The sequence below is a fragment of the Alosa alosa genome, chromosome 7 (assembly GCF_017589495.1).
Source record: "Alosa alosa isolate M-15738 ecotype Scorff River chromosome 7, AALO_Geno_1.1, whole genome shotgun sequence".
NCBI classification, from domain to species: domain Eukaryota; kingdom Metazoa; phylum Chordata; class Actinopteri; order Clupeiformes; family Clupeidae; genus Alosa; species Alosa alosa.
Window position 1 is genome coordinate 797151 of NC_063195.1, and position 10000 is coordinate 807150.

At 42.1% G+C, this 10000-nt stretch overlaps 1 protein-coding gene across 1 annotated transcript in view; it reads right to left on the reverse strand.

Moving 5' to 3' along the window:
- myo15ab (myosin XVAb) overlaps nucleotides 1-10000 on the reverse strand; it is a 139502-nt gene that overhangs the window by 44294 nt on the left and 85208 nt on the right. The window contains 6 exon segments of the mRNA XM_048247871.1: nucleotides 166-259; nucleotides 643-736; nucleotides 1813-1972; nucleotides 2460-2541; nucleotides 3028-3369; nucleotides 3498-3562. Of these exon segments, the coding sequence (XP_048103828.1) occupies nucleotides 166-259; nucleotides 643-736; nucleotides 1813-1972; nucleotides 2460-2541; nucleotides 3028-3369; nucleotides 3498-3562 (837 nt within the window).

Consider the following 10000-nt stretch of genomic DNA (forward strand, 5'->3'; position numbering starts at 1 on the left):
CCACATACATATTTATATATATATCAGATATTTACTGTGAAAGATGGGTGTGTGTGTGTGTGTGTGTGTGATCTGTGTGTGATCTGTGTGAGGCAGAGAGAGTGTGAGTGTATGTAAATGTGTGTGTGAATGTGTTTGTGTGAGAGAGTGTGTGTGTGTGTGTACCTTCTGTTTTGGGAAGTTGAGGGGGTGGAGCTCTCGGTTTGGAGCTCCTGATTGGCTGAGGTCTGGATGTGGCTGAAGGGGCGGGGTCTCTCTTCTGCAGTAGCAACATATCGCCATGACAACATGGATTAAGACAAAGTCAGGAGTTAGACAGACAGACAGAGACAGACAGACCGACACATAGACAGACACATAGACATATACACAGACAGACAGACACATAGACAGACAGACACATAGACAGACAGACAGAGACAAGTAGACAGATACACAGAGACAGACAGACAGACAGACAGAGAGACATAGACAGAAAGACAGAGACAGGTAGACAGACACACAGAGAGACAGACAGACAGATATGTATCAGAGGTGCTATATGTGTTTGTGTGTGAGTGTAATTGTGTGTGTTTGTGTCTATACAAGTGTGTCTGTTTGTGTGTGTTTGTGTGTATGTGTGTATGTGTGTGTGTTAACCACCTGAGGTGGGGGTGGGTTGTCCATCTGAGGTTTGAGGATCTGCATGGCCTCATCATGGGGATTCCTTTTCTTCACAAATCCTCTGCCTTCCTTCCTGTGAGAGAGAGAATGTGAGAATGGGGAAAGCATATGCCAGCAGGCCAGTAGATGCAGTGCATATGCCAGGCCAGTAGATGGCTAGAAGTGCATATGCCAGGCCAGTAGATGGCGCTGTAGTGCATATGCCAGGCCAGTAGATGGCGCTGTAGTGCATATGCCAGGCCAGTAGATGGCGCTGTAGTGCATATGCCAAGCCAGTAGATGTAAATATCCAGTCCAAAACTAACATTAGCAGAATGATTGATGCTGGACTTGAACCAAAGATCCTTAGATCAAAGCTCACTCCTCTAACCACTGTGCTACAGCACAGCTACTGAAACTGCAATCATTTTTAACACTTAAAGCCTTCGGTTGCTAGGTTACCATAAACAAACTCCAAAGATCGTAATTTTGATTCTTCTTGCTTAACCTACAAACTGGATTCGTTTTCATGCTCACTAAACAAAGATTATGGAAATTAAACACCACTTTTCCATCAAAAGCCTTGTTGTAAAAGGCATAACTTGTTAGATTTACGACCTAAGTTCGCTAGCTCTGTGCCTGCCGACCAGCTCTGTTCTAGAATCTTTGCTGCCGACTCTGGTCGAGAGATGTGACGCAGGACGTCCCCTGATTGGCTAGTCAGTAGGCGATGCAATGTGGTGATTGGCTCTTCAGAAAACCATTTAAAACACTGCCAAAAATTCGTGTCTGTAAAAAAAGTTTTGTAGCTTCGCAGATCCAGTTTGTACACGAGAAAGATAGATGTACTTCTCCCATGCCTGTAGCTATAAAGCTGTTCCACACACATTCAAACTAAACTCCTGTGGACAACAAGTTTTCACAAGTGCACAAAATATTTCTGCAGGTACACATTTTTGCACACAGACAAATTAATTCCACAGAAAAACGGTTCTACACTTGTGCAAATCATATTGGGCACACAATCTTTATGTCGTTGTTCTGACTCCATAAAAACAGGGTTTTCAAAAAGTCCCACCTTGAACCAGTTTTCTAAAGTTATCGCCACCTGTGTGTGTGTGTGTGTGTGTGTGTGTGTGTGTGTGCGTGTGTGTGTGTGTGCGTGTGTACCTGCGTATCTCTTGCGGTGCAGGTGGAGGCGTTTGATACTGGCGGATGATGTCTTTGATGTTGTGACTGGGCACAATGTGTTCTGAGTTCACCACTGACGACTTCACAATCTCACCACCAGAGGGGGCTGCACGTATGGGACCAGTTACTGCCACTGGGGCTAAGAGATGGAGAGAGAGAGAGAGAGAGAGATGGAGAGAGAGATGGAAAGATGGAGAGAGAGGTGGAGAGAGAGATGGATAGATGGAGAGAGGAGAGATGGAAAGAGAGAGAGAGATGGGAGAAAGCGGAGAGATGGAGAGATAGAGAGATGGAGAGAGAGATGGAGAGATGGCGAGAGAGAGATGGAGACAGAGAGAAAGAGAGAGAGAGATGGAGAGAGAGATGGATTTGGTAATTTGACACAATTACTAAAGTTCTTGAATGGTGTTGTGCTATAAGAAGGTAGTGCGTGTTGGTCTGACAGGAAGTGGTACTGGGATAACAGGAAGTGGTGATGGTCTAACAGGAAGTGGTGCTGGTCTAACAGGAAGCTAACAGGAAGTGGTGTTGGTCTAACAGGAAGTGGTGTTGGGCTAACAGGAAGTGGTGTTGGTCTAACAGGAAGTGGTGCTGGTCTAACAGGAAGTGGTGTTTGATGAAATTACCAAACTTCTTGACGGGTTTGTTGTCCCTGTTGGTGGGAACAGGAGCAGGCTTTGTTCCCATGGTAACTTTGGATGATTGGGCCTGAAACAAAACAAAGGCATCAATGCAGAAAGAACACACACGCACACACATACACAAAGCACATACCGGTACACAGGTACAAATCCACACACACACACACACACACACACACACTAAATAACACACACACACACACACACACACACGAAGCACACACACGAAGCACATACCGGTACACAGGTACACATCCACACACACACACTAAATAACACACACACACACACACGCACACACATACACGAAGCACATACACGAAGCACACACATACACAAAGCACATACACGAAGCACATACCGGTACACAGGTACACATCAACACACACACACACACACGCACACACATACACGTGGTAAAATCCACACACACACCACACACACACACACTAAATAACACACACACACTAAATAACACACACACACACACACACACACACACACTAAAAACACACACACAAACACACACACACACACACATACACACACTGACCTGAGGGCTTGTTGTGGTGGTGGTGGTGGTGCTGCTGGTGCTGGGGGCGTACGGACTGAGATGAACGGGAACGTCGGGATTGGTGTGGGCGGGGCCATAAGGACTGGTGTGGGCGGGGCCATAAGGACTGGTGTGGGCGGGGCCATATGGGCGGGTGTGGGCGGGGCCATACGGGCTGGTGTGGGCGGGGCCATAAGGACTGGTGTGGGCGGGGCCATAGGGGCTTGGAGGGAATGCCTGAACGCCAAACGGAACCGGTGGGGGACTGGTGGGCGGGGACACTGGAGGGCTGGTCACGGGACTCGTCACCATGGCGATGGCCTGCATGGTCATCTGCTGTGCCTGCACACAAACACACACACACACGTTATAAGTTTAAGTATAAGTTTAAGTATACTCTTTTGAGCATCAGTCTATGGTCTGCTCACACACACACACACACACACACACACACACACACACACACACGCCATGATGATGGCTTGTTGGTTTACGATGGCTTGCTGCTGCTGGGCAAGAACAGCTTGCTGTGGATCTGAGAGACATAACACACACACAGCTCATGTGATAAATAAAGTAACAAAACCACACCAAAACATGCTTGATATCTCTCAGGTAAGCTGGCGTCGTCCTTATAGATAGATAAACTAACAAAACCACGCCAAAACATGCTTAGTATCTCTCAGGTAGGCCTGTAGCCTGGTGTATAATGTTGCCGTATAGCTATAACGGTATAACGTGTCAGTAATATTCAATGGTGATGTCAGCTATAATGTTATAATGAGGGATATTCCAACGCATGGAACGTCTCTCGGTCAATCAGAAACAAATTCCAAATTGTTGTAGTTCCATAGAACCCAGTTATTGTATATAATGTTATAGCGATTATATTCAGTGGTACAGCTATAATGGATGTGACGTGTCAGTTATATTCAGTGGTGATGTCAGCTATAATGTTATAACGTGTCAGTTATTATAACGTGTCAGTTATATTCAGTGGTGATGTCAGCTATAATGTTATAACGTGTCAGTTATATTCAGTGGTGATGTCAGCTATAATGTTATAACGTGTCAGTTATATTCAGTGGTGATGTCAGCTATAATGTTATAACGTGTCAGTAATATTCAGTGGTGGGCAGTTCCAGCGTTATGGATGTGACAACCTCTGTCCTCTGAATACTTAGAAATCCTCAAATGTCATATAATCAATTTCATCCTAAGAATACAAGGCATTTTATCAGTGTTATGGATGTGACATGAAATGGACACACTTTTGTGAGAGATTACAGGTTTTCTACAAACTCTGTTTGAAGGAAACTGCCGAAACTATGATATATGTAGCATGGAGGAGACTTGAATGAACACAAAAAGTGTGTTTTTGAAACTATGCATCATTTTCGTAATGCATTATGTAGGAAAAACTGGCGTTATGGATGTGACGGTTTCACGTTATGGATGTGACGTGTCTGAACCAGTCCTCGACAAACTACATAAAACACATAATTAAGTAGTGAATTTTGATATGAAACGATTGAAATAGTAATCATGAAAAACTAGCGATGAAATTATTGCTTCCTCAGTGCCCACTAAGATCCACAGGAAGAATCAGGACAACAAGTCATTTAAAATATAAAAAATAAATTAATTTTTTTCTTTTACCATCATCAATTTTGGTCAGTGATTCCCGGGTTACTGAAACACCAGGGAACATGAAACTTGGTGGCCACTCCCCCCAAATAACTAGCCCTACCTGAACCGTTGCACCCAAGATGACAAAATATTTATGGTATGTTAGTCTCAAGAGCCCGCATGAACCTAACCCATACCAACTCATTTGTGATTTGCACACATAAAGTACATGCATGCTCGCCAAGACACCGCCTTGCACCGCACGTACACGCCAAGCATGCACACACACACGTCGCACATACAGACAGGCATACAGACAGGCACACACACACAAAAACACATACAGACAGGCAAGCACACACACACACACACATACACATGCACAAACACACACCCACATGAATGCAGGCACATAAACACACACACAGATACGCATGCATGCAAACACACACACACACAAAACACACAAACACAGGCACGCGCTAACAGCACATGCACACACAAACACACACACACACATAAACACACAAACACAGGCACGCATACGCACATGCACATGCACACACACAGACACAGACACACACACACACACACACACTCTTATAAACAAAAGCAAACTCTCATATGCACACTCATTTACATGCACATGAGTTGCAGGAGTAGGAGATGGAGACAAATTGACAAGCGTGATTTATTTTTGCGAAGAGAATATGCAGGACTGAGCGGTCATATTTTGTACCGCTATGTGGTACATCTAGTTTATTGCTGCCGTTACTCATGTTACTCTGTGGGTAATAGCTACAGAGGACCTGACACTTCAAATGCTGGCATGTCGCGTCACATTTAAAATTAAACTGTGTTAAGCAGACGTGAACGGCAGGCTGAACAGATCTGCAACAGAAGGAGGTTGCTATGTTAACTCCAGCTGCAAAGTCAGCCATCTTCACCAGCTAACACGATAATCCAGTTACTGTACAACAACAGTATGACAGTTACGGGATGATAATCATTCAAATTTTCGTTATTAGGCCACTTGAAAATAGGCTATGGCTAGGCTAATCACTGGAGGTATTTTAATATTATGTTTGTTTTGCTAATGGTTAGGCAAGGCCTCCCAATGGTTTTGATCAACCTAATAATCTTTGAAAAGAACAGACGTTTTATCGGCTTTGAGGTATAATAAAGTCTCCAGTCTTGTAAATTCACATTATGTAACATCCATAACGTCACATCCATAACGCACCATTAAAGGTTTTAAAAGGTTTTAAAAGTAAGAAAGGGGCACAATTTGATCATCACACTTTACATTGATATAAATCAGCTTTGCATAGACACTATGGACATTGTCGCATCTATGGCAAGCCGATTGAGCATTTATTCTGATATCTTGATATCACGCATAATTGTCATGTACATGTAAGCCATTTTTGTCAACTAGTTAACTAGTGAGCCATGTTTGTGTGAACTAGTTAACTAGTGAGGGCCAAAATATGCACACTAGTTAACTAGTGGGAGTCAAAAGGCTCACTAGTTAACTAGTTAACACTAGTTAACTAGTGAACACATTTTAGCTTCACTAGTTAACTAGTGAGAGCCAGAAATGTCTACTAGTTAACTGGTAAAGGCCAAAATGCATACCAGTCAGCTAGTTGAAGGCTTTTGGCTCTCACTAGTTAACTAGTGACAGCCAAAAATGTGCACATGTTTACTAGTAAAGCCAAAACACCCACTAGTGAACTAGTGATGGCAATTTCCATTCGACTAGTTAGCTGGTGAGGTGTAAAAAAGTGTCACTAGTTTACTAGTTTGCCCCAAAATGCCCACTAGTTAACTAGTGAAGGCCATTTCAGCCCCACTAGTTAAGTAGTGAGATGCCAAAATGGTCACTTGTTAACATGTAAAGGCCAAAATACCCACTAGTTTACTAGTGAGGGTGTTGTGGGCCTTACTAGTTAACTAGTGGCATGCATATTCTGTTCACTAGTTAACTAGTTACACCTAAAAACACAAAACAAGCTGACCGTTTTTGTCCACTAGTTAGCTAGTGGAGCAATTTAAGTCTCACTAGTTTGCATGTGTGGCACTGAAGCAGCTCACTAGTTAACTAGTGCGCACAAGACACACACTAGTGGCTGTTTTTGGAGCTATGTAGTTCACTAGTAATGCAAAAGTACTCTTACTAGTTAACTAGTGACAAATTGGCCTTCACTAGTTAACTAGTTGACATGTTTGGCCTCACTAATTCACTAGTAATGGAACAGGACATGCTCACTAGTTAACTAGTGAGCATATCTGCATTATAATGCTTTTCACTAGCTTTACACTAGTAAACTAGTGGAATTTGAATAAATACACAAACGGCTGGCATTTTGTGCAACTAGTTAACTAGTGGGACGTAACATTGGCCACTAGTTAACTAGTGCTAATGTAATACTTGCATGCAAATGAAGAGGGGCCGGAACAAGGATTTTTGATTGGTCCATTTAGGACTCAGAAACCTAGAAAAGATGGCTGACTTCGTCCAGGCTGTTCTAAGAGCAAACTTTTATAAACTAAGATCGTTTGAGCATAAAAATATGTTTTGATAACATGTCTAGTGACAAAGTTGTGGTGTATTGCTGTAATCTTCGTTCAGTTAATGTCTACAATCTTTAATTTTTCAGTTATTAGTCTGAAAATCGCGATAAAACTAGAGGCATTTGTATATGGTTGCCTAGCAACAAAACGTTTCAGTAACATGAACATAGATGATAGCATTGCTGATGTGGCAAGACTAGCTCAAGTGGTTAAGCAGCAAGACATCATGTGGGAGACCAGGGTTCAATTCCTTAGAAGTGCATGAAGTTTTTTTCTTGATCTTTGAGCTTTTAATTACTTTTGAAACCATGTGCAGTTAATGTGTACAATCTTTTGTTTTTCAGTTATTAATCAGAAAAGCGTGATTGAATGGATACATGTATGTCTGTGGTTGCCTAGCAACAATAAACAAAGAATAATATTAAAATCGATCCCTTGAATCTTTGGTGTGGATCACTAAGAGCTCACTTGTTAAAGCATGGGGTTTCCCTGTTATTGTTAAAAACCATTTTGACAGAATATGAGATACTACATACTGCAGGCTCTGCTTTACTGTCTATACCAGTGTTACTCATTCTGCGGCTCATGAGCCAGTATGCGCTCGTCAAGCTATTATTGGTGGTTTCGCGTGCGGCTTTGGCTTTCGCCAAATTTGGTTTTACTCATTTTGAGTAGGCATAAATGGTTCTCCCAAGGCCATCATCTCTGGCCCCAGCTTGATAAAACAAAGTAGGCTCTGATTTAGCCCCTAGTCTACTACTGTATTGTATGACTTCAACGAGGTGATCTTTAGTTTCGTTCTGCTTACAGTATCTCACTGCCACTTGCAACGCCTTTGAATGCAATCCGATTGCCCTGTTTACGGGCAAATGCTACAGCGGACTTAAACTGCCACCTTGTGGCGATAAGTTGTAATACATTTCATGCAGCTGCGTGTATCTTTTTACTGTCTATGTGTGTATCCGCGGAAAGGCTAATGTGCTATGTGGCCATATCTAAATGGGACCCACTGTAGGCTGTATGTGGTAACACAGCCAATATATTTGTTCAAATGTGCTTCATAAACATACAATACTGCAGCACTACAAAACGCAGTTCATCTGGATTATACTTCTTCCTTCACCCAAATAATGAAGGTGAAAGGACGTTATTAAGCATTGGCTGTATATATTTAGCTGTTTTGGATGTAAGTATTTTTTTTTGTTGTGGGATATTTATATGTATATTGTGAAAAAAATAGTGAGGATCACTGATCTATACTGAAGTACCGTTTCAGAGCAGTGTGTCACTTTAGCCACTAGGGGCATCCATCAGGACCTGATGAACAGTATGTTTACATTTAGACTGGGTGGGATTCTTACATAATACCCAATAGGAGTATTCTACCCACCCTCTCATTAGAATTTGCATAATAGCCGTTTCAGGCACTAGTTAACTAGTAAGCTGCTTCACTGCCACACATGCAAACTAGTGAGACTTCAATTGTTCCACTAGTTAACTAGTGGACAAAAACGGTCAGCTTGTTTCTCTTTTTAGGTGTAACTAGTTAACTAGTGAACAAAATATGCATGCCACTAGTTAACTAGTAAGGCCCACAACACCCTCACTAGTAAACTAGTGGGTATTTTGGCCTTTACATGTTAACAAGTGACCATTTTGGCATCTCACTACTTAACTAGTGGGGCTGAAATAGCCTTCACTAGTTAACTAGTGGGCATTTTGGGGCACACTAGTAAACTAGTGACACTTTTTGCACCTCACTAGTTAACTAGTCGAATGGAAATTGCCATCACTAGTTCACTAGTGGGTGTTTTGGTGCAGCTAGTAAACTAGTGACACTTTTTAGACCTCACTAGTTAACTAATGGGCATTTGTGTCTTCACTAGTTAACTAGTGAGCAGTTCTGCCTTTACTAGTTTACATGTAAGTGTCACATTGAAGCCACTAGTTTACTAGTTAAAGTTCCTTTGGCCAGCATGTTAACTTGTGTGCCACATGCAAATGTTGTGGGTGGATTTTGTGAAATTATGCGCTGTGTGATTGGTTGTCATGTTCTATTTGGACATAGGGAGCCAATAGAAAGCCCTCAATTTCCAGAGTTCTCCTCCGCCTCCTAATTTTAATTATGCCCACTAGCTGACTAGTGTGAATTCAACTAGTTTACTAGTATACATTTATGACCTCACTAGTTAACTAGTTTGGACAAAGGATGCATCAACTAGTTAACTAGTGAGCCTGCTGCCATCACCTAGCTAGCAAGCAATTTATGGTTCACTAGTTAACTAGTGACATTGACCTACTCCAACTAGTTAACTAGTGAGGAGTTTTGCCTTCACTAGTAAACATGTGCACATTTTTGGCTGTCACTAGTTAACTAGTGAGAGGCAAAAGCCTTCAACTAGCTGACTGGTATGCATTTTGGCCTTTACTAGTTAACCAGTGGACATTTCTGGCTCTCACTAGTTAACTAGTGAAACTAATATGTGTTCACTAGTTAACTAGTGTGCACAAACATGGCTCACTAGTTAACTAGTTGACAAAAATGGCTTGCATGTTATCAAGATATCAGAATAAATGCCCAAGCGGCTGGCCAAATTACATCGAAGTTAACAAGTGGGAATTTGACATTCAGTAGTCAGCTAGTAAACATTTTTGTACCTTACTAGTTGACTAGTAAAATATAGAAGTCTTTAAACTAGTTAACTAGTGCACATTTCAGTGTCCACTAGTTAACTAGTGAACATGCTGAGCATTACTAGTTAACTAG